At 52.8% G+C, this 24,357-nt stretch overlaps 8 protein-coding genes and 1 non-coding gene across 9 annotated transcripts in view; 4 read left to right on the top strand and 5 right to left on the bottom strand.

Annotated features, from left to right (window-relative positions):
* Nucleotides 1–590, top strand: part of GUITHDRAFT_114849 (hypothetical protein) — a gene marked incomplete at both ends in the record, with an annotated part of 2,025 nt that extends 1,435 nt beyond the window's left edge. Inside the window, one exon of the mRNA XM_005825892.1 lies at nucleotides 256–590. Within this exon, the coding sequence (XP_005825949.1) occupies nucleotides 256–590 (335 nt within the window). The remainder of the gene's footprint in view (nucleotides 1–255) is intronic.
* A 242-nt stretch (nucleotides 591–832) lies between these two features.
* On the bottom strand, nucleotides 833–3,320 carry GUITHDRAFT_143783 (hypothetical protein; the record flags this gene model as incomplete). Its single annotated transcript, XM_005825891.1, has 2 exons — nucleotides 833–1,017; nucleotides 1,355–3,320. The coding sequence occupies 2 exons, from the start codon at nucleotides 3,318–3,320 to the stop codon at nucleotides 833–835; spliced, it is 2,151 nt and encodes a 716-aa protein (XP_005825948.1).
* A 3,055-nt stretch (nucleotides 3,321–6,375) lies between these two features.
* On the top strand, nucleotides 6,376–7,775 carry GUITHDRAFT_76743 (hypothetical protein; the record flags this gene model as incomplete). The annotated part of the gene is made up of 3 exons (XM_005825890.1): nucleotides 6,376–6,967; nucleotides 7,265–7,497; nucleotides 7,551–7,775. The coding sequence occupies 3 exons, from the start codon at nucleotides 6,376–6,378 to the stop codon at nucleotides 7,773–7,775; spliced, it is 1,050 nt and encodes a 349-aa protein (XP_005825947.1).
* A 949-nt stretch (nucleotides 7,776–8,724) lies between these two features.
* On the bottom strand, nucleotides 8,725–9,093 carry GUITHDRAFT_143781 (hypothetical protein; the record flags this gene model as incomplete). The annotated part of the gene is made up of 1 exon (XM_005825889.1): nucleotides 8,725–9,093. The coding sequence occupies one exon, from the start codon at nucleotides 9,091–9,093 to the stop codon at nucleotides 8,725–8,727; it is 369 nt and encodes a 122-aa protein (XP_005825946.1).
* A 1,575-nt stretch (nucleotides 9,094–10,668) lies between these two features.
* GUITHDRAFT_143780 (hypothetical protein) lies at nucleotides 10,669–11,159 on the bottom strand (the record flags this gene model as incomplete). Its single annotated transcript, XM_005825888.1, has 2 exons — nucleotides 10,669–10,686; nucleotides 10,794–11,159. The coding sequence occupies 2 exons, from the start codon at nucleotides 11,157–11,159 to the stop codon at nucleotides 10,669–10,671; spliced, it is 384 nt and encodes a 127-aa protein (XP_005825945.1).
* Nucleotides 11,160–12,211: 1,052 nt separating this feature from the next.
* On the top strand, nucleotides 12,212–12,285 carry GUITHDRAFT_t92. Its single transcript has one exon. It is a non-coding gene; the product is annotated as a tRNA-Val (tRNA).
* A 1,526-nt stretch (nucleotides 12,286–13,811) lies between these two features.
* GUITHDRAFT_114844 (hypothetical protein) lies at nucleotides 13,812–14,180 on the bottom strand (the record flags this gene model as incomplete). Its single annotated transcript, XM_005825887.1, has 1 exon — nucleotides 13,812–14,180. One exon carries the CDS (start codon nucleotides 14,178–14,180, stop codon nucleotides 13,812–13,814), a length of 369 nt encoding a protein of 122 aa, XP_005825944.1.
* Nucleotides 14,181–16,565: 2,385 nt separating this feature from the next.
* On the bottom strand, nucleotides 16,566–18,873 carry GUITHDRAFT_114843 (hypothetical protein; the record flags this gene model as incomplete). Its single annotated transcript, XM_005825886.1, has 15 exons — nucleotides 16,566–16,724; nucleotides 16,775–16,845; nucleotides 16,898–17,032; nucleotides 17,080–17,293; nucleotides 17,337–17,396; nucleotides 17,441–17,510; nucleotides 17,569–17,717; nucleotides 17,769–17,813; nucleotides 17,873–18,063; nucleotides 18,120–18,225; nucleotides 18,271–18,312; nucleotides 18,478–18,539; nucleotides 18,592–18,643; nucleotides 18,684–18,762; nucleotides 18,806–18,873. 15 exons carry the CDS (start codon nucleotides 18,871–18,873, stop codon nucleotides 16,566–16,568), a joined length of 1,503 nt encoding a protein of 500 aa, XP_005825943.1.
* Nucleotides 18,874–21,538: 2,665 nt separating this feature from the next.
* GUITHDRAFT_165054 (hypothetical protein) overlaps nucleotides 21,539–24,357 on the top strand; it is a 5,255-nt gene continuing 2,436 nt past the window's right edge. Inside the window, exons 1-12 of the mRNA XM_005825885.1 lie at nucleotides 21,539–21,656; nucleotides 21,776–21,871; nucleotides 22,012–22,308; nucleotides 22,363–22,422; nucleotides 22,555–22,749; nucleotides 22,772–22,850; nucleotides 22,901–23,067; nucleotides 23,118–23,171; nucleotides 23,297–23,412; nucleotides 23,540–23,690; nucleotides 23,851–23,898; nucleotides 24,096–24,230. Coding sequence (XP_005825942.1) covers nucleotides 21,549–21,656; nucleotides 21,776–21,871; nucleotides 22,012–22,308; nucleotides 22,363–22,422; nucleotides 22,555–22,749; nucleotides 22,772–22,850; nucleotides 22,901–23,067; nucleotides 23,118–23,171; nucleotides 23,297–23,412; nucleotides 23,540–23,690; nucleotides 23,851–23,898; nucleotides 24,096–24,230 — 1,506 coding nt within the window. The 5' untranslated portion in view covers nucleotides 21,539–21,548. The remainder of the gene's footprint in view (nucleotides 21,657–21,775; nucleotides 21,872–22,011; nucleotides 22,309–22,362; nucleotides 22,423–22,554; nucleotides 22,750–22,771; nucleotides 22,851–22,900; nucleotides 23,068–23,117; nucleotides 23,172–23,296; nucleotides 23,413–23,539; nucleotides 23,691–23,850; nucleotides 23,899–24,095; nucleotides 24,231–24,357) is intronic.

Raw genomic sequence — 24,357 nt, 5'->3', positions numbered from 1 at the left:
CTCCTCTCCTCTCCTCTCCTCTCCTCTCCTCTCCTCTCCTCTCCTCTCCTCTCCTCCTCCTCTCCTCTCCTCTCCTCTCTTCTCCTCTCCTCCTCTCCCCTCTGCTCTGCTCTCCTCCCCTCTCCTCTTTCTACCTTCTTTTTGTACTCCTCCTTTCTCCTCCCTTCCTATCACTCTACTTATACTTTTCGTACTCCTCGCTCCCCCTTCCCCACTTATCCAACTCCTCTCTTCTCGTACTGACACCTCCATCAGCGATTCAGTATGCGACCGCGAAACTGGAGGGATCGATGCCTGTACTGTCGTGGTTCCGCAAGATGCTGAAGCAGGAAGGAGCAACAGGAGAAGACATTATCGAACTAGGGGAGGCAATCTCCAATCAGATTCATGTTGTGGATGTAGACGTGTGCAGGTTGGAAGAGGAGGAGGCAGAAGCTGTCATGGCAGGAATGCTTCTTGACCTCAAGCGCGTCCTCAGCCTCCTCATCCCGGATTTCGTCGTTGACCTCAAGGGAATGCAGCCCCTCCCATCCTGCCACGAGAATCGCTCTCGCTTCATAACCAACCTCAACATCGAGTTGAGACGTTGAGTACATCAGCCACATCAAGCTGCCCTATACCTTGTCCTGCCTCCGCTCCGTCCGATCCGCTTCACCGACCACTTCTTTCTGTCTCTGTTTTTGTTTTTACTCTTCCTCCTCCTCCCCCTCCTTCCTCTCCCCCCCCCTTCCACCCCCTCCCCCTCCTCCCTCTCCTCCTCCCGTCGCAACAACTGCATTTCCTAGTCACAATCATAATGATTTTCCTTTCATTCTCTATCAACGTCCTGCTCTCAAGTAGGAAGGTATGTCTTGTGAATCACCGAGTCTCCGAACAGCGCGTTGAAAGGAGCAGAAACTATCCCCCATAGTCCGCTTGCAGCGCTAGGTCGCTTCCAATGCTCACGAGGCTGCGCTTGTTCTTCAGTTCTCCTTGCTAGTGCAGGAGAAGGGCTGATGCTCGAGGGCCTGGGACGAACTGAAAGAGGAGGAATGGCAGTCAGGAGACAGGCATGTGAAGTAGGAAGGAGAAGAGATGCGTCATTGAGTGCGGAATGAACGAGGAGGAGAAAGGGAGGAGAAGGAGGTGGAGAAGACAAGGATGTGATGACAATGAGAAGAGCAGGTGAAAGGGAGGATGGTGGGGAGGAGGAAGAGGAGAAGGAGAAGGAGGAGGATGAGGAAGAGGAAGAGGAAGAGGAAGAGGAAGAGGAAGAGGATGAGGAAGAGGAAGAGGAAGAGGAAGAGGAAGAGGAAGAGGAAGAGCAGGAAGAGGAGGAGGAGGCTGAGGACGAGGTAGCAGGAGGGACATTCACCTGGTTCTTGTTCTTTGGGCCTGACTTCAGCTTGTGGCACTGGAGGCGCCGGCTGCCTTGGCTGGGCCACAGCCTTATCTTGAGTCTGACGAAGCTTGTGCAGCCGATCGCGATGCTCTCTCCTTGACATCTCTCTCTCACGGTACAGATCGTGCGCCACTCGCAGCTCCTGCTCGTCTTGCCTGTGCGACTTGATCGCATCGGAGATCGGGTGTCGGACGTATCCGAACTCATCTGGAGACCTGAGCTTGCCCGCATGCGCAAGCTTGAGAAGTCGCTCAACGATGTCATTGCTGACTTCGCGCGGCTGGTCCGGAAGGTCCTTGGCAGCTCCCATCAGCCTCAACCTGTTCTTCCGCTTCAGCCCTTCCCACTTGGACCTGATCGCCATGTCCTGCGTCCCGAGTTGGTTGCTGGGGATGTGGTAGACTCTGAACTTGGACAGCAGGGATGAGGAGATCTTCGCTGGTTTCTGAGTCCCTGGCTGACCGGTAGGAGCAGCAGCTTCCTGCCTTGACTCCTGAGGCTGCTGAGGCTGAGGACAAGAGGCGCAAGCATGACCACTGTGCGAGTACTGCTGGCAACCTTCACACCCATGTGCGACCGATGCCGAGAATCCTTGCGGGGTCGTGGTCGCAGACGGGGCAAAGTTTCCTCGCGCTTCAGCAGAGCTGAGCTGAGGGGCAGCCATGGCGGTCTTGATAGGAACATTCACGTCGCGCAGCTGTTGGACATTACTCTGCAGCTTGGGTGGGTTGGAGGAGCTCGCGGAGAGGGGAGGGAGGGTTGTGCGCTGCATCTGCTGCTGTTTCTTCAGAGACCTTCCGATCTCTTCCTCCCTGAGCTCTCGAGCAACATCAACCTTGGCGTTCTCCAAGGAGTCGGCGCGATCCCAGGCTCGCTCCTGATCGTTGAGCTCATGCTCGAGCTTGTGGGCAATGTGATTCACCGCCTTCATACCCCCGTCCCGCGATGGGATGGTGAGCATGAGCCCGAGACGACCCTTGTTCGTGATGTCGTGCATGTACAGCCTCTTGTTCTCTTCATACAGATGCTTCGCGCTCTCCACGTCTCGCCTCAGCTCCACAACGTCCTTCATGTTGTTCTCAACGCGTTGGGTAACAGCATGGTCGGAAATATCATCATTAATCGTCTTCATCAGCAGCTTCCAGGCCTCAGGCTTTCGATCCACAGCCTCCCCAACGAACCCACGCAGCTCCTCCTCCCTCTCATGGTTGCTCAGAGCATGCATGGCGGCTCGTTGGGCCCTGTGCGGGTGTCCGTGTCGAAGGTCGGTCTCAGCCTCCCTCATCTTCCTCCTGTATCTTCTCGCCTCCATCCGCCGGAGCCGTCTGCGATGACGAGAGTTGTACCTCGACGCCCGCGACTGCTGCCTGCGGGAGATCCTCTGATGCGTATCCTGCAGCGGATACTTCCACTGCTTCAGCGTGTGCTCCAGAGCATCGTCGGCGTCTTGCTCAAGTTCCGAATCACGTGATTTTCTCCCAGCGCGACCCTCCTTGACTCCAAGTTTCGAGTCTGCCTCCTCCTTTGCTGTCCTCAGGAGATCATCTACTGCCTCGTCCTCTCCGTCGAACCTCAAGTCCCCGCTCTGCCTGCCATCACCACGAGCCCTGTCCCTCCCACGGAAGCCGTTACCATTGAGCTCGATTCCATGCATCCTTGCCCGTTTGCTCTCAGAGAAGTCCGCCATGTCCGATGACGCTTCTCTACCCATCTGCAGAAGGCTGCGCAGATTCTGATTCTCCGTTTGCAATCGGTTGTTCAACCTCTGCATTCGAGAGTACATGTGCCCTTCCTGCACCCTCTGCGCCTCAGGAGAAGAGTCCATCGAAACAAGCTCATGTTGTGCAGAGTAACGATGCAATATCGCGACTGATACCAGGCCACTGAGTGCCAAAACAAACAAGACAGTGCTCGATCTCAGCATAGCCTCGACGTGCATTCTGATAAGACCGTTCTACTTTCCTGTCATCAAAACGGCATGGAAGAGAGGTAACGAAAAGGGCACGGCCTCTATTTCCCCTAGGCTACCAAGTCTTCTTTTCCCTCCTCTCCTCTCCTCTCCTCTCCTCTCCTTCCCTCGTCTCCTCTCCTCTCCTCTCCTTCCCTCGTCTCCTCTCCTCTCCTATCCTTCCCTCGTCTCCTCGGCTCGTCCTCTCCTCCTTGTTCGCTGGGGTTCTCCCTTGTCTCTTCGTGTCGGAGTATCCGTGAAGGTATCCGGGGAAGTATCCGCAACTCGGGCACCGTACGGTACCAGGCCCCGGCCCGGCGGGCGGCCCGCCTGCCGCCGCCGAGTCACAAGTTAACTTGACCGTTGAACGGAAGTTTCGGAGTAAACTAGAACCCCCGCCCGGGGGCCGGGCCGGACCGCGCCACCCGGTGACCGGGGCCGGCGCGACGGCCCGGCCCTGTCCCGCCGAGTCCGGCGTTTCGGCGGCGCGTCCCCAGGCTCTTCCGGACCCGGACCCCGCCGGGGCCGCCGTATGGCCACTGGCGGCCGACGCCCGGCCGGGCCGGCCGGGCCCCGGGCCCGGCCGCGGCCCGGGGCGGCTGAGTGACCGTGCCACTGGGCCAGTGGCACGGGCCGCGGTGCGGCCGCAGCGGGCACGGCGGGCCGGCCGGCCGCGCGCACGGTGAAACTCTGGCAACGTGACGCGCCGCGCCGGCCGCGGTGACGGTTGTCCCCAGCCGCCTCCGTCACGTACGGTACTACGGTAGGCCCGCCTGGCCGGGCCGCCCGCCGGGCGGCCCCACTCCCGAAGTTAGTGACTTCAAGTCTGGAAGCACCGTTCAGAGTCCGAAGTTTACTCAAAGCCGAGTTAAGTGAAAGATCAGGTAGTAGTGCTGCCCCCCGTCATCGTGTCACTGGTGAGTCACGCCGGGTGATTTTATAATAGTTTTATGGACGGCAGAACGTTTGGGTCGTAATCCAGTTGGTACCCCACCCATATATTTCCAAATTAAATGGTGGCAAAGGTAGGTAGGGTACTGAAATGTCCGCGAAAAGAAATGGTTTCGGTACAAAATAGTATCTTTTTTGAAAGAGGTTACCGAAAAGTAAGGATTTTGCGTTCTTGCAGGACATCTTCCAAATTGACCCAATGCTTCAAACTATCCAAGACAACTTTGAAACTTTACAGAAATATTTGGTATTTTATGTGAAATATTTGCAATGACATACCCCCGCCAAGAAAACCAGATAAGAATTTTTTTTTCCTCTCCTGGGGGTCGGACCAATGGGGGGTAGGGGTCATTTTGGACATCCCATCACATCTTACGGGGGGTACTTTATAGTCAATAAGTGGGTAGGGGGTAGTACTTTTCTCGACACAGCAATCATGTGCACGGGTGGGGCCCTCGGGGGTGTATATGCACCTTTGCTGTGTTGAATCAAGAAGGGTGGGGTAGTCAAATATCAGAGGGTCAGGGGTAGGTGGGTTTTAGCGAAATGCAAATCATGGTCTAAGGTGGGATATTTTTCACGAAAAAGTAGGGGTGGATCATCGACCATAGTTATAAACTTTAAAAGGGTAGGGTCACTGTATGGGTGGGGGTAACTAGACAAATGAAACGGGTGGGTGTTTTGTGGGGGGTAGTCAATCTGGGTGCGGTAAAGATGCTGATGGAGCTGAGGGCGCTGAGGGAAGAGTGGAATGGCAAGAGGGGAGGGAGCAGAATGGCAGAACAGAAGTGATCAGATGTTTGTTACACACACAAGAGAATGATTGAAGTGAGTTTAGCACAAAAAGCTGAATGTTCAAATGTTGATCTGATGAAATGAATGTCACCTTCTTTCTGTTTGAAGCAATTACGCTTACACCAAGAGGTAAAGCTTGAAAGAATATGCACCCAAAACACTTTATTCAAACATATTGAACACAGCCCCGGCCTCTGAACCCTAGAAAACCCTGTTCACAAGCATGCTTGTCACACCAATGGATCACATGTATACGAACAGAGTTACAGCCAATATTCTTTTATAAACATCCATTTATTTGCAGCCAGCAAATGTGTCCTGTGCTCGATCTTACATACAATTTTCTGTCAGGACTTAAGTGTATCAGTTCCTCCATCATGGAGTGGCTGTGCGGGCTATGGGTGGGGAGGAGGAGGCGGTACAAAGGCATGAACGCGAAAAGACGAAACTTCTCCTCTCAGAAAGCGAACTGGGCTACGACATCGCCTCAGACTACAAACAGCACCCTCAACATGTTCCTGCAATACGAGTGTGTGTTGGATGAAGAGGACTTTGTTGACGACGACGACCACGCAAAGGATCTACAGTCGTTGGGGTTTGCCGCCATGAAGGCGAAGGAGCCGTAAGAACTTATATGAATCATGTTGGGGCATTGTTGACACAGGACACCAGGTTGTGGGCCATCCGCTACTTCACGCAAGCCATCGAGTGCGGAGTGTGCGGCCACAACATCTGGGCCGAACGATCTGCATGTTATGCATCTATCAAGGTATGAATCCGTAATGTAGTTGAAAAGAGGCCTTAAGGTGCTTTTTTGTGGCAGGAATACGACCTCGCCTTTGAAGATGCTGTGATGTGCATTAACTTGAATCCGATGTCTGGATTGGTAACGAGAAGACCTGAGCAAAGGGCGGTGCTGACCAGCGATCGTAGGGATACTGCAGGAAGGGCGAGGCGCTGTTGGGGAGGGATGAGCTGGAGGAGGCGGAAGAGGCATTCGTTGAGGGCCTACAAGTCAGCCCAGGTGAGAAACCTTCTTCATCAAGACAACTTGTGACAAGGAAGACGATCATGGACAGGCATGTCAATCTTGCTCAACGGCCTTGCGGTAGTTCGTCAGCGCAAAGTGCTTTCGACGAGTTTGCTGGAGCAGACTGTCGCTCTCTATCCGAGGCCTTTTATAACGATCAACTGGGACAGAGTTCAGTCAGGCAAGGACGAGATCTCTGCAGCGTTGGCCAGTGCATCTCGAAGTGTGAGGAGGAGCATACAGCAGGAAGTTGGAACTCCTTTCGGTGGGATGTTGCCAGTGCACCCCGCGAGCAACGAGCTGGATCTTTCTCTCCGAGGGCTTGGGGAAGTTCCTCAACCAATCCAGTTCCTTGGAGGGATCGAGCGGCTCATCTTGGACGAGAATGAAATCTCGTCCATCCCTGAGTGGTTTCGAAACCTTTCGAACCTGAGGGAGTTGTCCATAGCAGGGAACAGGTTGCAAGAGGCGAACTTGGGGCTTCAGTTCTGTTCCCATCTCACTAAGCTCTGCATTGCAAACAATGAGCTACGCCACCTGCCTCCTTCAATCTCTTGCTGCATTGCTCTGAACGAGCTTGATTGCTCTTCAAATGCCTTGCAGGACTTGCCGTTGAATTTCAAGAACCTTGTTCAACTGAAAACTCTTAAACTCATCAACAACCAGTTCTCATCCATTCCAGTTTGTCTTTCATCATTGGAGGATCTGAAGATGCTTGATGTATCGGGAAACAAGCTGGAAAATCATCTGCCCGACTGGTTGGAATCGCGACAGAATCTCCAACTTGTCATCACGATCGAAAGGAAGGATCTAAACAAGCGGCACCCCATGTTGAGATCAATTGCAAGCAGAGTTTCTGCTGGTGAGCTTGTGATCCGTTTCTTTCCTTCATGCTCATGTGCTGTGACAGGATTCTGGGCCCACATCTTCAAGAAGAGCCGGTCGCATGCTCCTGTTGACCGGTGCATCACCTCGTGCTGGGATGAGGAGATGCAGAAGTCAGACGACATTGAGATGACTTCGCTGCGCTGCTCCTTCGAACAGAGTCGTCCTCTCGAAGATGACGTCCGCACAAACCACTGCAGCGACGACCCGCTGGATAGATCACAAGTAGAGCAGGTGTCTGTCGTCAGCATTCATCCAAGCTCCGGAGCTCTAGACTTGTCGTGTCTGAGTCTTGAATGCCTTCCTGATCCGATCTCGAAGATCTCTGGGCTGAAACGACTCACCTTGGATCAAAATCTCCTCACAAGTTTACCCTTCTTTCTGAGCGAGATGTCTTTGCTTCAAGAGCTCACTTGCGTTGATAACCGATTGGAATCCTTTCCTGAATGTCTGCAATTTTTGTCAAACCTACATACTCTTTCTTTGGCTCACAACTTGATCAGACATGTGAGCTTCTTGCAACTTTTCTTTGCGTTCTCGGGATGACATGCAACAATCAGGTCCCTCACTGGATCGACCGTCTGCAGAGTCTGAAGAGTTTAGACATGCAAGGGAATCAGCTGACAGATCTTCCGCTCACTTTCCGCGAGCTCACCAAGGTTTCACGTCTCAACTTAGCAGGTGAGGTCTTGTTTGACAGCACACGGCTGCTGATATCTCCACAGAAAACTGTTTGGATGTTGTTCCTCTCTGTGTTTCAGAGCTTCCGAACCTCCAAGTCTTAGACCTTATAGGTCGGTTCGCTCCCCTCCTCCACCCCCCCCCTTCCCTGACGACTCGGGCGCAGGCAACCGATTGAACGGCCTTCCTGATTGGATTGACAACCCTGACTTGACGGTCAGCCGAGGATGAGCATGAAGAGGAAGGAGTGACGCGGACTGCAGGTGGAGCAAGATGCTGGCCCCCTGGTGTCTCTCAGCTGGGGAGCGAGGTTCAGCTGCCGCACGTGCATGGGCTCAGGTTTTATCGACAACCTCGACCAGGTCCATCCAGAGGTCTTTGAAGCCAAAGAGAACAAGACTGACCAGGACCAGCAGGATAAGATCAATACCCAAGACTTGCACTCAACAGCAGAGCAAGAGCACGGACCCTGGTGATAAGAAAGCTGCTGTTTGATGCCGAACTTACCCTTGAGTCAGGGCATGTTGCTCATCCTGCATGGGAGTAGGAACACGGCTTGTCCCGCTCTCTCTCGCTACTCTTACATGATCGTTCGTATCTCCACGTCTTGTAAATAGGATTAAAACATTCTTTTCAAACAAACTCCGTTTCATCGTGCAAATACTTGCAGACTTCATGCAAACGAAGAGAAAATGCCCAAACCGAAGAAAATGCACTGGGAATCGAAAGTATACTAGTTAGCCTTGATGTCAGACGATGGTGGAATCAAAGAATCTGATGGGCGGCAGGCACAAGAAGTTAACCATGAAGATATTCTTCAACCATGAAGATATTCTTCAACCCCGAAGATATTCTTCAACCACGAAGATATTCTTCATCCTTCAAACATTCTGTAGACGAATGAAGCAAGGATCAAGTGATTTGTATGAGCTGATTTATTTCCATTAATTAGTCGTCCTCTACCATATGTACATCCAAAGGCTCTCTCATATGCGCTACAAAAACATCGGAGAAAGAAAAATAAAGAATAAAAGAAGAAATAGACAGAACAAGTTACTCCATCGCTGACATCGCTATGCTGCGATTGTACTCCCCCCGTACGCCCTCCCATCGCCCTCGCCTCACGTACCGCTCCTCTCCGCCCTCCTCATAGCTCGACTCCAGATGCACTCGCTCATATCGGCTGGGAGCGAGGCTCTTGTTGAGACTGGTGTCCAGCTCGAAGATGCCTTGCTCCTGGTCGTTGGTGTCCGTGAGCGAGAGGTTTGCGAGAGCTTCAAGCGCCCCCTTGAAGCTCCCCCCCGAAGTGCCTTTCCTGAAGAATGCCGCGATGTCGACGACTGAGGAGCAAGGGCTTTCAACCTTCGATGGCTTGAACGAGTCGAGGAGATGAGAGTTGCGGGATGATAGAGATCTCTGCATGGCTGCCGTCTGCGCTTCAAGAGGACTTCGATGCCCCCTCCATCCAGCAGAGGCTTTTATTGAAGCTGGGTCACGATGCCATGTCAGCATTCGTCGCAGTCACATGGGAACCATGCTTTACAGATTTGTCTCCCTTACACGTTCCAAGAAGGCAAGACCAAGACTACCCCTCCTAAATCCTGAAAGTACCCCACGGTATGCTCTGGTCTGGCACGGCATGCTGACCCTGCAAGCTTCATTCCAACTTCTCTAGAACCTTCCAGTCAAAAACAAAGAGGTCGCTCCGGACACGATGACCTCTTGCCGTGACAATGAAGTTTTTTTGGGTGGGTACACAGAAGAGGCAAACAGGGGTACTCAGGAGAATTAGCTTGTAAAGCAACCATACCTCGTGACTTTTGAAGCCCCCACGTGACTCCATTATTACTGCTGAGAACAATCCAAATGGTCGTCACGGCTCATGTCTCCGCCGAGGCTCTGGCAGACACCCGGTCATTACCCGGTACCGTGCTCACTGTGAGACTCAGACTCAGACTCCGAGGCTCCGAGGCTCCGAGGCTCGCCGGATCGCCGACCCGGCGTCGCCGTCGCCGTCGGAGCCGGGGACCGTACCGTACGCCGACCCGGTCGGAGGACCGTACGTTGACGGTCGCCGATCGGCCGGTCCTCACTGACTGATCGGATCGGACGGTGACTCAGTACGGTAAGACTCCGAGACGCCGGATCCGACCGTCCGACGGCCCGCGGCTGAGGACCGTACTTAGTACCGTACCGTGCCGCGGTCCGATCCGCGGCCGCGGCCCGGGCCGGTCCGACCGTCCTCAGCCAGGTACGGTCCTCACCGTGGCACAGAGGCTGCCGCCAGCCGCCTCCGGGGCCAGACTCACAGCGGCGGCCCGCGGCGTCAGTGACGGCCGGGCCCCGGCATTAACGTGAATCAGTGACCGCTCGACTCAGGGCGGACTCGAGCCGCTGGGTACAGGGCCCGGCCGGGCTATTACCGTACGGCCGGGCCGGACGGTGGCGCGCGGCGGTCAGAGCGATCCGATCCGAGACCGACGTTCCGGCCGGGCGGGCGGCCCGCGGCCGCCCGCAGCAGCCTGTGGGCTGTGGGCCTTGAGTTCTAGCCTTGAGTGCTGTCCCATACGGCGGGGACATGCAGTCTGAGTTGAGCTCACTTTGCTAGGTTTCTGAGAACGGTCCGCGCCATCTACCGTCAAACAAGGATCCAGTGATGACATGAAAACACTGTCATGATGAGTGATGGAGGTAGAGACGGTAAAAGAACAATCTTCAGTGTTGTCATGAGATTTTGTCACTCTCTGCTCAAATCCCCGGCCTCGTGATAGCAGACGTCTGCCAAAATATGTTTGAGGTATTTCAAAATCTTGCAATGATCAGGGTGCACTTGAGGCGGAACTTGCAAATTAGGAGCACATAGCCATTGTTTTCACATGTTCAGAGATCTCATTGATGTAACAGTCTAATCGAGGCTTGATATCAAACAACTTTTGTGGCACTGGATCCCAGGGTATCACGATGCAGTGATTTCTATTTATTACACCCCAATCATATCTACATCATGCAGTATACCTAAAAAAAAACATCATCCAAACAGAAACCAATGCCACTCATTGAAACATTTCTGTCGTCATGAAAAAAGTGATCGTACGAAAGAGCATTCGTTCTTCCAGTCACACCATCGCTGACATCGCTATGCTGCGATTGTACTTCCCCCGTACGCCCTCCCATCGCCCTCGCATCACGTACCGCTCCTCTCCGCCCTCCTCATAGCTCGACTCCAGATGCACTCGCTCATATCGGCTGGGAGCGAGGCTCTTGTTGAGACTGGTGTCCAGCTCGAAGATGCCTTGCTCCTGGTCGTTGGTGTCGGGGAGCGAGAGGTTTGCGAGATCCTCCAGAGCATCGCCAACGATGCTGTCGGTCTCGCCGGCTGTCTTGAAGAATGCCGCGATGTCGACGACGGACGAGGATGGGCTTGCGATCCGAGCCGGCTTCACCATGTCAGGCAGTGCATGTGAAACGGTAGTCGTAAACATCAGCATGCCGGCGAGGGTGCGGAGGATGTGGAGGGAGGTAGTTCTTGAAAGCTTCAAGGAGGTGAAAGTTTCGGTCACGAGGTGAATAACAGTGTGGTAAAGATCAGCAAGTCATCTTCTGACCGTCAGCGGTGGGTCCTGAACTCCGTCGGTCATGGATTTTGCCGTGACGCGGCACGGTCCCGAAAAGGGTGAATCCGACAGACATACAGTCAACTTTACCGTCGCCGGTACTCCGTAGGTGCCGCAGTGCAAGACAGTGACTCGTGTGACTCGGTGTGCCGCCCGGCCGGCCCGGGCCGCGAGTCCGTCACGCCGGGCGGCCGGCGACTTTTCGGAACGAGTCGGAGTCCCCGTCGGACGAGCCGCTCCGACGCGGAGGCTCGCGGCGACGGTAGACCGGACCCGGCCGGGCGTCACTTGAACTCAAGTTCCAAGTTCACTGTGACGGGCCGCCGTGTGACTTGCGCCGCCCGGCTGTCACTGGCTGCCTTTTTTTTACTCAAAGTTACTAACTTAGTTAAAAATCAGACGGTACGAGAACCTGGGTGACCCGGTGACCGATCGGACCGAGTCAGGAGATCGGCCCCCGACTGGCAGCGGCCGAGACCGGGTCCGAGTCCGATCTGAGCCTCGGAGCGGCCCCGGCTTGACCCGGCGTCCCTGACACCGTGACTGTCGCACCGTGCCAGGCTAAACGGCGAAGCGAGTCCGAAGAGAACTTATGAAGAGACTGCGAGAACCAAAACCAATCCTCAGCCACCCGGAGTCACGGTCCGGGCCGCTGCCGGCGGCGGCCGGGCCCGGCGGTACACGTGACCGGTGGTACTCACCCACTAGTGAGTCACTAACGGTAAAGTAACTTGAACGACCTGGCAGGCACTGTGACCGCTGATGATTTTTTTTGTTTACTCAATGTTTTCAAGGTACTACGGTAGAAAAGCTTCAAGGGCCTGCAAACTTGAAAGTTTCACCGGCACCGCGGCGGTGCGGGGCAATCGGAGGCCCGGGCAGCTAACTGTCTTTATATACCTAAAATAGACTTGGTTGAGTAAACAGGTTCCGTGGGAAAGTTGGTTAATCCGTTCGCCTCACACGCGAAAGATCCCCAGTTCGAGCCTGGGCGGAACCACTGTACGTTTTTTTATTGGGGTGAGGAGAAATTTTACCAGCATCGTATGGTGGAATGGAGACACGAGGATCGTCAAGTTACATTTTTGATGTTGTTGACATGGACTAAGGGTTGTCATGTATATTTTTCATCAATGATCTCGTGTGCATTTCCTTGAAGAGCAAGTGAGGGGCCGCTATTCGTATTGCAGTGTTGTTTCGTTTGTGAATTAATTTCCTCAAAGACAAAATTCCCCTTTCGAAACATCGTTTTGACATGATGTTTTGATAAGAAAATGAACTCATTCTTCCAGACTGATTCGCTTTTCATTGTTGGGTGATCACTTCATTGTTGATAATCTCGATGTTGATCATCTCTGTAAAACTGAAAGATGTTGTTTTTTCAAAGAATTGACGAGCGATTCCGATGAATGCGTTATTAATGCAATCTAAGCTATTGATGTTTGCTAACCGATCGAAAGCCAAGAGGTGTAATCAATTTGTAAATGCATTGTAGTAAATGTTTATTTACGTTCTAATTTGCAGTTATTTGGCTGCATACACTGAATTCATTATGTTCACTCGAATTTACGTCAAAATCTTACACTTACAGTGAAGAATCTGTTCGTGGTCTCAATTCGTGCAGAATGCAGCTAGATCACTGAATGATGGACCAACTGCACGTCAACGCAACAGCCAGCTCGCAAGAAATCGGAGAGCTTGTTGGCTGATCCGATAAGAAGGAATTTCGCAAGAAACTCAATATAGAAATTCATGACAAGAACAAATCGCACGCCGTCCATGCCTTCAAGTTTGATATAGATCTTGGCTATGGTACTGATAGGCGGCGTGTACATGTAGAATGATAAGGCGTGTTGAAATACACTTATTCTTTCAACACTGGATTACCTGCGAAGCTGTTCTTAGGTTGGGTTTAGGTACCTTCAGAAGGTCTTTGACTGACGTTTTCATCATCTCGCTCTCCAAAGAGAATAAGCGAGGGAGCTTCGTGCTTGGCATGAGACTCTTGATACGTGCTGGCACTTATAAACAGAGACTGAAAGTCAGAACTACTTTGATCATGACTGACGACCAACTCATCGAAAGTCTCTCGAGCTTGAATGGACAACAGGTACATATTCTTAATGCAAAGTTTTCTGTGTACTTCAATCTTCGAACAATGAGAAAAAACATAGTCTATACATTGAAAAACTATCAATAGTGTGTGCCCGAGTGAAGATATTTGCAATTCAGACACATTTACTGCTCTGCTCATCAATCTCCTTGACTGCCTCCTGAATGCAATGACATCATGAAAGATCCCAGGAATAATGACTGGGAGTAGATCATCGTTAGTGCATCATCAATCAAGTTTTGGGACGATTTCGAAATTGGAAAAAATCAGTGACTCAAAGGTCATCTTTCATCATTTTATTCCTCAGAACTGTTGATACACTCTTGACAAACAAATCTAGCTCCTTCAAATAGAATACACAAAATTTACAAGCCATCATTCGATCCAAAAATCAAGCAAACAACCTCTCAACATTACTCGATGGCTGACATCGCTATGCTTCGATTGTACTCCCCCCGTACGCCCTCCCATCGCCCTCGCCTCACGTACCGCTCCTCTCCGCCCTCCTCATAGCTCGACTCCAGATGCACTCGCTCACATCGGCTGGGAGCGAGGCTCTTGTTGAGGCTGGTGTCCAGCTCGAAGATGCCTTGCTCCTGGTCGTTGGTGTCGGGGAGCGAGAGGTTTGCGAGAGATTCAAGAGTTTCCTCGAAGGATACCTCACAGATGCGTAGAGAATAGATGCTATCAGCTGACGATGCCCGTCTGATAGCGTGTGGCTTGATGGGTTCTTGAAACAGATGCGCAATGTTGCGAACAGTCTCAGCAAGATTCTGTGCCATTCTCCTTTAGTTTAAATTGCAGCAGTTTTCTCGTGACAAGGAGTAAGGAATGATCTTAGATTGATAACTTGCACTCTAGAACTTCTTGATTATGCGGGACACAGGTATGAGAGAGAAAGACAGGTGGTAACTGCAGATGCGAGCTTTCGAAGTGACGTTTGCTTCGCTACAGAGGAAATTAAGGGCTCTCCCACCCCACCCAAGCTAAAAATCCCCTCCCCCCAACAGGACTACCCCACCTCCCCATTCTGAGTCTATTTCCCCTCGTGTTATAAAGGGCACAGCTTCCTGACCTTGTCCTGTATGGCTCTATCGATTCCATTCTACCTCAATTGAAGAATCTTGTACCTATACCATACCTCTTGGCAGATTTCTCCACCAACCACCCCCAATTCCTACAAGAAGCGTACCCAACTTCCATTTGTCTCCACGTGGATCTCGAAGGTTGCTGCAAATCGAAAACTTCTGTTTTTGGAAATTACTGAGAAATGAAAATAAGTCTTTTCGCTACAAGTATTGCCCACGGACTCGTCGTGGCCCGGAGTGATTCTCAACCACCCACCACACATTGAACTCTTTTTCAACCAACCACTACCCTCCATTTGACTGAATTTTGATCCAATTGCTCCCCTGGGTAGTGACAGTGCGGGGGTAGTACTACCGCTCTTACTTCAACGACCTCTTCCGTTGGCTTGTCCCCAATCCCCACCCTCCTCCTCAAAAGTCAGCGTTTGGACACCCCACCCCATGAGATACTGAATTAGATGTGGACAGGTACGGGTCCAATATACTACCCTACCTCAATGACTCTCAGGCCTCAACAGTCACGATGAGTGTAAAGCTCCTGGTCCATTTTTAGCAGCCCGTGACTTGATTGTTCCTTAGACACATCTTACGGTTACAAACGGTTATCTCGGTACAAACTGAAACAAGGTGACCTCGCCGGTCCTCCGCAGCCTCCCCAGCAGCCTTACACGAGCTGCGTGACCCAGCACAGTGCCGTGCCGTGACCAACTGGACGCCCAGCCGATCCGACCGTCGACGGTGAGGCCGGACGTTAGGGGAGACTGGTTTTAGCGCCGCACAAGTTCGGGGAAAGAATGAAATTAGGTTGTTTTGCGCGGGCCACGTAAAAATCATCCCGGCGGCCCTCGCGGCTTATGACACGGCACTCAGTCTGCACGGCAATCCGATGATCGCACCGACGGTACGGTGGCCCTGGTACACTACTGCGGGGACACACAGTCCTCGCCTCTGGCACCCGGTCATCCCGGTCCGGGGCCACTCCGAGCAGTGAGGCTGGCACAGTGCCGTCACACTGGCTGAGTAGTACAGTAACCGTGATCAGGCTCGAAATTCGTTCACGCTGCTCAGGCTCGGGAGTCAGTCACTCCGACCTCCGACCTCCGGGACTCGGATCCGCCGCTGACGGTCACAGTTTTCCGATCGACAGAGGCGGGCTGAGATAGCCTGTCACTGGCACAAATTTCCGAAGTTCCATGATCCGGGGGCTAGTTCTAAGTTCCCTATTTATTCCTTTCAAGTTCGAGTCACCGTCCGGCGCCGCATGATGATCCGGCGAGAAACTTGAAAGTTCCCGGAGTCCGACTCAGTCACTGACCGGGGCCACCTTTCGGGCCGAACACGGTTTGACACTCAGTGTCACAGTGTGACACGGCGGCGGTGGGCCGGCACCGTCTCACAGAGGCACGGTCATGCCACGCTGAGCACTGAGCCCGCCGGGCACTGCACCCGAGTCAGCCGCTGCCCGCCGCCACGGCGGCGCGCGACCCCGACCACAGTGACGGTCCGATGATCCGACACAGACACCGCCGGTCACCGTGGCACCGGCGAGCCCGCCATCCGCCGGATGATCGGCATGATCCGAGCCTGGCCATGACTCGGATCGGATGGCCGCGCATTGACCGGGGCTCAGAGTCGGAGTGAGCGGCTCCGCCGGGACGGTGTCCGATCCGGTGACACTGCGCCCGATCATTGAGTCAAGTGACTGGCCGGGGCCCGGCGGCCAGCCTCCGGCCGCCCTGGCACAAACCGGCGCCTGGCGCCGTCAGACCGGCGCCGCCGGGCGGGTATAATGGCGCCGGGTGATCGGACTGCAGTGCCGTGGCATGCCATGCCAACTTCGCAATGATTCGCCGCCTCACCGTGCCGCCGCCGCTCGCAGAGTGACCCGGGACTCAGCACAGCATCATTCGGATAACGGGGGCGCCCCGCCCTCCTGCCGCACTATTTGAATGATTCCAAGGCCGCAGTGGCCACGAAGACTTCGAGTCAAGGCTGAGCCAGTGAAGAGAGAAGTCAGAGATCAGTATCGGATGATGGCAGGCCCGGGGGCTTGCTGGTCTCAGGGGCATCTGACTGGCATCATGAGGCTGAGCTTGCTTGACTAGCGGCCTGGTTCATCATGGCCTCCATCAGATGACTCGGGAAGGTGTAGTGGTAGATGTCGTATCGTCGTCCCTTTCCTTCTTCGCCTGCACCTGCTCTCCAGGCGTAGTCCTTGGCAGCTAGAAGACTTTTGGCCTGACATTCGCGCTGGTTAAACCCAAACAAGAAGAAAAATGTTCCGATACCTCCTCGTGTATCGTCCCGTCATGCTCCACCGCCAACAGGTATGTGTATGGAACTAGCATCCCCTCTTCACCTGAACGCCAAGTTCCCAGTGAGAGAGCGAGACAGGACAAGAAGCATGCAACCAGCCGACGGCTCCAACTTCATGGCCTTCAGTGCCTCCAGCTGTAGTTCACCAGCCAGATTAAGGAAGATGATCTGGATTCCGTCCTTGGAGGAATCAAACATCTTTTTGATGGCATCTCGAGCGTCAAATACTCCTGCACGCAGGGAATGATAAGAACAAACGCAAACGTTAGCAGCACACCACCTCCACTAGTTCGGAAGCCGTCTTTGTACTTGGCAGCTGATCTACCATTACTCTCGAGCAACTTGAAATTCTCCTCATCATCCTGTTCATCGTCGTCACTATGGCAGGACACCAGCTCCTCCTGCTCTGCCTCGAAGAGAGCTCCTTTCCATCCCATGAACTTCTCCAGGAAAAGCGTCGGACTGTTGGAAACGCCATCCCCTGCTCCGATCTACGCCTTTCAGAGCACGGCAAGGAGAGTACAGACGTCATACCTCTACAAACAGCCCGCTGCACTGATCTCTCCCGACAATTTTGATGATGTCCTCCTCTACCTGGCGGGATGGTCAGAGGGCTCAACACGACAGGGCGGGTTGACCCAAGAATCAGTCGCAAACAGAAGAGATTTGTCGAGAGATGCGCAATGAGGATTCAAAGAGTCACAACATCTGCATCGTCGACAAAGTCACCTTCATTGCAAGATTGAAACAAGCACACAAACTTTACCTGTGAGATAGCAGCAATGGAGGAAGGAGAGAGTTTCTCAGCCTCGCTGCCTGCACCTTGTACTCCTTCATCTCTGATCGCTCGTCCTCAAGGATCTGTTTCAAAGAGAGTAGCGCGCTCGAAAAGCGTCCAGCCTGCATGTGACTTCTCTGCATTCAACTCGAATGAGTGTACAGGAGCACAATCACTTGAACAAGTACCGCATCTTTCAACAGATTCGATGCAGCCTCCGGGTTCGCACAGCTCTGTCCGAGAGAGCAAGTAAGAAGGTGGACGAAATCTCTGACAAGCGACAAAATCTCACTTCATTTCCCTTAGAGATTCCTGTCACAACCACTGTAGAAGATTCTTTCGAGCTCTTCTCGATCTCGCAATCTCCGACTTGTCCAGAGCTTGATATGTTCGCACAGGTCCATGAGACTGGCCTGCCCCCTTCCGACCGTGACAGTGACGTCATCAAGCCGACGTGGAACGTTTCAGTCACTTTGCCAGTCACTAGAGGAAGAAGTGAACTCAGTGAGAAGCGAGGCATCTTCACATGATACACCAACCAGCTTCTGGTGCACACAAGGTGACATTGAATGTGACGGCTTCTCTTTCAAAGACATTTGAAACCTCGTCCAGACGAGTTCGAACTATCTCTCCCCCGTTGACGATCTACAAAAACTTTCATGCACAAACCATCCACCCGCTGGGTAAAACCTGAATCGACAGAACACTGCTCATGCAGCCACATGTTCTCGCCTTGAAAATCCTTCAGAGGTTGAGCTTATCGCTCCGCCACTTCCTCCCCACCGTCCATGGCCCCTCCTAACCTTGCACCCTCCCTCTCTCAATCCCCGTCTCAATTATGAGTGGGTCACATTCCAACCCAGCTGCCCTCCTGCTTCTCCGCTGTTCCTTAGTTACCTCGGAGCAATCATGCTCGATCTCGATCTTGGCATCGAAGCAAGATGGCTGGAAACTCGACCCTGCCGATCGTCGCAGTCACTCACGGCCTTGACAAGCAGCCACAAGACAAACCTGACGCATCGCCCTCAAGACGAGCTAAGGTGCTGATCTTCTCGACTCGGACCTTGACATTCAGAATGTCACTCGACATGTTCGGCTACAACACTGATAGCAAGTCGCCACCTCCAGCGGGTAAAGATTCTGGCGAGCTCGGTGCCGGACGACCTCAGTCTTGCCTGCGATCTGAGGATGAAGTCGTCAGAGAGGATGGATCATGTTCGCTTACGCCATGCTCGCCTCCATCGCCTGCATCATCATCGCAATCGCGGGGAGAAGGCCGAACAGGCGTGCCATGACGTGACTGTGAACAAGGCGTTTACTCAATTGTTGTTGGAGGCTAATGTACGAGTCTGCCTCAACACTTACTTAGATAAAACAAAAAGACAGCAAACAATAATTCAAGCACCAGCTCCTCGGAGTTTTGGCCAAGACTGTTGAAACCCGTTACATCTTCATTGAGATGTAACTGTCGTGTATATTATACTGTAACGTCAGTCGCAACGAACTGTAGGCGGTCATGCTGGTCTTAAAGGGGTAGGGGAGGGAGGAGATGGCAAGAGAAGTTGAGAAGGAAAGATGAGAAGACCAAGAGGAAGAAGAAGAAGTGCGAGTAAGTAGCAGAGGAGGAGAGGAGGACAGTACCGTACAGTACAGTACGGACAGGACAGGACAGGACAGGACAGGAGGAGAAGGGAAGCGAAGACAGGATGACAAGAATGAGAGCATAGAAGAGAATATGTGACGAGAAGACAGACTATAAAGTGAAAACATACTTAGAAAGAGAGAGAAGAGCAGGGGAGGTTAATGTAAACAAATGGTTTGAATTGAAAAGGAAAAGAGTTGATTAGTGAAGCAGAATGTTGGGAGAGTTTGTGGAACGATGAGAACTACACTCGGGAGGAGAGGAGAAGAGGAAAATTGAAATAAGGATGAGACCGAATCAAAGGTAAAAGATGGTGAAATGATGGAAGACGAAGTGAACAGAAGAGAGCAAGATTGGCAAAGAGGAAGGTCGAAGTTAAGCCAAAGAGAACAAGACGTGTGGATGCGACTAGACCATGATCTGCAATGATGTCATGAAGCGTGAATTGAAATGCTAAGGATAAGCCTCATCAGTTGTCTCCTATATCGGGTCGTGTCTGGCGTGTTTTGATGCTTTCGAATAGGCGGTAGATCATTTCAAGATGGGCTTGTGTGAGAATACATACATGGATATCAAGAACCAACAGGTTCCTTCCGTTCCTCGCGCCACGGGTTTGCTTTGCTTGCTCTTGAATATCTTCATCCCTGGTCTTGGTAGCATCTTTGCCGGCGTGCAGGCCAATAGCTCATCTACAGTCTTCATCGGGGTATATCTCGTTTCACATGCTAGTCACTGAGCGGCTGACTTGTGAATAGGTCATACAGTTTTTCATCTTTCCCATCCTCCTGGGATGGTTGTGGTCAGTGTGGTGGGGAGTTTTGATCTACAGAAAGTCGAAGTATCACGAGGCAGTTCTGCTTGGGATTTCAATCTACTCGCAGCAATGACGCGATTGCTCCTCTTAAGATCTAGAGCATACTTTAGTTTGCCTTGCTGGTAACTGACAGGAAGACTGTGAGAGGGCAGGAGAGGAATAGAAAAGTGATGCGATGCAGCTAAAGACAGTTTGTGTGTGTGCTACAGTGCGAACATGAAGACAACTTGGAAGGTACGAACATCGGAAGGAGCGAAAGTGATCAAGAGGGTGTAATTTTAACGTCTCAATTCAATGCATGGCAAATCAGACTTTCTGTCGGCTTCTTTTATATTGATCGGATGGTACCGTCTGCCGCCCCGCGGCACTAGGACCGTCACGACGGTGACCCGGCGCGGGCCGGGGCCCCCGCGATGATGATCGGTGATCTGGCGGCGGGCCGCCCGGCCAGTCACTGAGTGCTGAGTCACGAGTCAGGGCTAGCCGGCGCCGGCCACCGTCAGCGGCCCGGCCGGCCCGGCGCTCCGAGTGTCCCGGCCCACGGTGCCGCCACTGGCACCGGCACTGCGGCACCCGTTCCGATCACCGCCGCTCCTGTGAGCGGCGCAGCGGCCCGCCGGGCCCGCCGGGCCCGGGGCGGCGGCCGGCGGCGGCGATCGGTTTCAATGCGATAACGGTCACCGGGTCCACGTTCGAGATGTTCTGATGACATCAGCAGATAACGGAAAGGGAACGGCAAGAACCCCTACCCCTACTTTTAGTGGTGTTTACACGGGTTCTTATTATTGGCGCACCACAAAAACTTTGCAGAGGGTACCCACCTACATTGCACCTGAAGCGCTCTAATCAAAATAACTATATGAAGGGGGTAGGGGTGACTACCCCCACCTAGTCATTTACCATCGCCCCCCCCTCCTGTGCTTCCATTCCCAATGCACGGATGATTCAGTCGCTGCGAACATGCGCGTTTCCTCCTGCCAGCTAGTCGCGCCCTCCTGCTACCTTTCTCTTCCTTCCTCTCCCCTTCTCTCTGCGATATCTCCTCCCCACCTTGAGACATCTCATACGCTTCTCCCATGACCTGTCCTCCCGTTTCGACCAAATTCTATCACCAGTTCACCGTCGGCGCATGCCTTCCACTCGCATTGATACACTCTCGCACTATCCTTTCCCGTGAAGGATGCCTCTTCTTTCACGTATACTTCATATCTCATCGTCTCCTGCATCCTACCCCTACAGTTTGGTTCTCACGTATTGATTTATCACACAATTTCTCATCTCCTGCTCGTGATAGAGTTCCGATTGTGGGGAATGGCCCATTGTCTTTGCCTCTTGAGTGAGGATTCTTTTCTCTTGTGCATTCTCAATCTCTGCTACCATGTTGTCTTCGCAGTACGTTCCTCAGCAAGCTCACATTCAACAGCATGCGATCGCTGCTGATCCCTCGGCTGTGTCAACCCCTTTCACCCCCAGCGTTGTTTATCCTCTGATCTTCTTCTGCCAGCTCTGGCAATGGCACGATCAGCGTGTCTGTTGGCGTTTGGCCTCGTGCTCGTGGTCGGAGGAGTCAACGCCTTTTACGAGGATGCAGACTCTAGGGTGATCGGCTTGACTGCCAAGGTGAGGGACATTGCGGTACAGAGTGAGGGAGGAGGCGGTGGAGGGCAGAGTGAGAGGATCGATGCTCTGCGAGGAGACCACGATGCTCGTATGAAAGTTCTGACTGAGGGGGTTGGAAGGACTTCGATGAGCAAGTGATGGAGTCAGACGACTCGTTCTGGCTGGTTGAGTTCTACGCACCATGGTGCGGCCACTGCAAGCAACTTGCTCCTCAGGTGAGCTGGTGGTGTCAGCTGGTGTGATAGAGGGAAGTTGAGGTTGTGATATGATGATGGAAGAGGTCGTGGTGCGATGTTTCAAACTTGCATGTTTGCGTATTACATGTAAAAGAACACTGCTGATCTTCTCCTCTCAGTATGAGAAAGTTGCAAAGAACCTCCACGGGCTGATCAAAGTCGGAGCCGTCAACTGTGACGAGGATAAACAACTCTGCGGGAAGTTTGGCGTGAGAGGATTTCCGACATTGAAGGTCTTCCCTGTTGAGAAGACGTACAACCCGTACACGAGAAAGAGCGCAAAGCTTCCGTCAGACTACAATGGTCCCCGGAGCGCTAAGGGGATTGTCGACACGGTCCTGTCGCAGCTTCCCAACTATGTACATGTTGTGAAGGGAGAGAACGCGACAGATTTCTTGGATGATGAGTATCCGAAGGTGAGGAGGTGGAGATGAGAGGGTGTTGTGTGTTTTCTGCTGTTTGTTGTGCAGTGGTTGTTGTTTGCTGTGTGTTGTGTGAAATTTGTTGTTTGTTGTTGTTGGTGGAGTGAGGTATGTGAAACTCATGAAATATGTTGCTATGTGAGGTCAAGACAAGGGATGGGGACTGTGACAGTGTTGAGGGCAAGATGAGATCAACTGCAAGAAACGTGACGGCTTATGTAACATGTACCTATTCAACAGGCTCTGTTGTTCTCCGACAAAGAGGCTACCTCCCCTCTCTTCCGCTCGCTGGCGATCCAGTACAAGGGAAGAATGAGGTTTGGGCAGGTGAGGAGGACACAAGGAGGAGGAGGAGGAGGAGCAGGAGCAGGAGCAGGAGGAGGACACAAGGAGGAGCAGGAGCAGGAGCAGGAGGAAGAGGAGGAGGAGGAGGAGGTGTGCTGAGATGGAGGATCAGGCTCTTGCTTCTGAGAAGGAGTTGGCTTCCAAGTTTGGAGTTGAGAGCTCTCCAAAGCTGGTGGTGATCCCAGGGAAAGGTGAAGAAGCGTGTGGGGCATGCGGTGATATGCTGATGGTGATGATGAAGATGCGAGCAAGGCCATGAAGCATGAGGGGAAGATTAAGAAGGAAGAAATCCAATCTTTCATCTCCTCGCATGCTCTTCCAGCGGACAAGAAACAGGATGATCCTCTCCTGGCTCAGAAGCTGCCTTCTCTTGTGCAAGCGTTGACTGCTGAGTCGTTCAACGAGAAGGTGAGGGGTGTGAAGGAATTATTGATGACGGTTGATGAGAACTTGCCAAGGTTCTGAAGGACAAGAATGACTTGTGGTTGGTGTTCTTTCATGATGGAGGAAAGGTGAGAAGATACGAACAATGTCCGATGAATCTTTATCTTGTTCTTCCACTGACTTGTGCCAATCGTTCACATCGTCACTTTCTCTCACATGCATTGATCGAACTGTGTTTCTAAGTGCCTGTCAGGTTCCCAAGAGTATTGATCAACTGGCCTCCTCCTCCAAGAGCTTCAACTTCGCTTCTCTGGACTGCAGCAAGGCTGCCGATGTCTGCAAGGAGCAAGGATCAGAGAAGGGACAGCGGTGAGCAGACGAGAGGAGGAGGAAGAAGGAAGCGGGGGGAAGGGAGAGGGAGAGGCAGGGAGGCAGGAAGGAGCACAGAGCAGGATAGAGTGAACGAGACGAGAATGCTCGCCTGACTTTGAAACAGCTTGAGGATGTACATGGAGGACAAGAGCGAGCATGAAGACTTCACTGGCGCCGCCACGTGCGAGGAGGACTGCATGGAGATCGAGGCCATGAGCGACTTCGTCACAGAGAACATGCCCAACTTCGTTCAGGTGAGGACCGCAGGAGTTGAGGTCAAGCAGAGGAAGGAAAGAGGTTGGCAAAAGCTGGAAGGCGGACTGGGGGGGTTAAAATTGGTCGGAAGCGATGAAGAAGAAAATGGAGAAAGACGAGGACGAGGACGAGGACGAGCATGGGGATGTGGAGGATAAAGTTTGACGACAACTCGTGCAGGCTGTTGGGGGAGCCACATGGAATTCGTTCTTGGAGCCAGCAGCGGAGGTGATGAGGAGGAGGAGGATGAGGAGGAGGAAGAGGAAGAGGAAGAGGAGGATGAAAGAAGGAGATGCTGCCGACGACAGCGATGATGTGGATGTTGATGCATCGGTTTTTGAGGAGGAAGAGAAGGAGAATGAGAAGGAGGAGGAGGAGGAGGAGGAGCAGAACAAGGAGGGAAGTGCTTCTAAAGTTCTTTCCAGCGACCTCGTGTCCTCCTGCTCTCCAAGAAGGACAACCCTACCGCTCTCTACAAGTCTGTCGCCCTCCACTACAAGGGAGTCTTGGCTTGCGGTCTCTTTGCCAACCCTCCCCAGAACGTCCTGGATAGCCTGCAGGTGACGAGGAGGAAGGGAAAGGAAAGGTGGACAAGGCGAGAGATAAGGGACTAGGAGGAGGAGGAAGGGAGGAGGAGGAGGAGGAGGAGGAGGAGGAGGAGGAGGAGGAGGAGGAGGAAGTACGTCC

This window comes from Guillardia theta, assembly GCF_000315625.1.
Source record: "Guillardia theta CCMP2712 unplaced genomic scaffold GUITHscaffold_79, whole genome shotgun sequence".
Classification (NCBI taxonomy): Eukaryota; class Cryptophyceae; order Pyrenomonadales; family Geminigeraceae; genus Guillardia; species Guillardia theta.
Note: the sequence above shows the minus strand (reverse complement) of the source record. Positions and strands in the feature narration are given on the sequence as shown.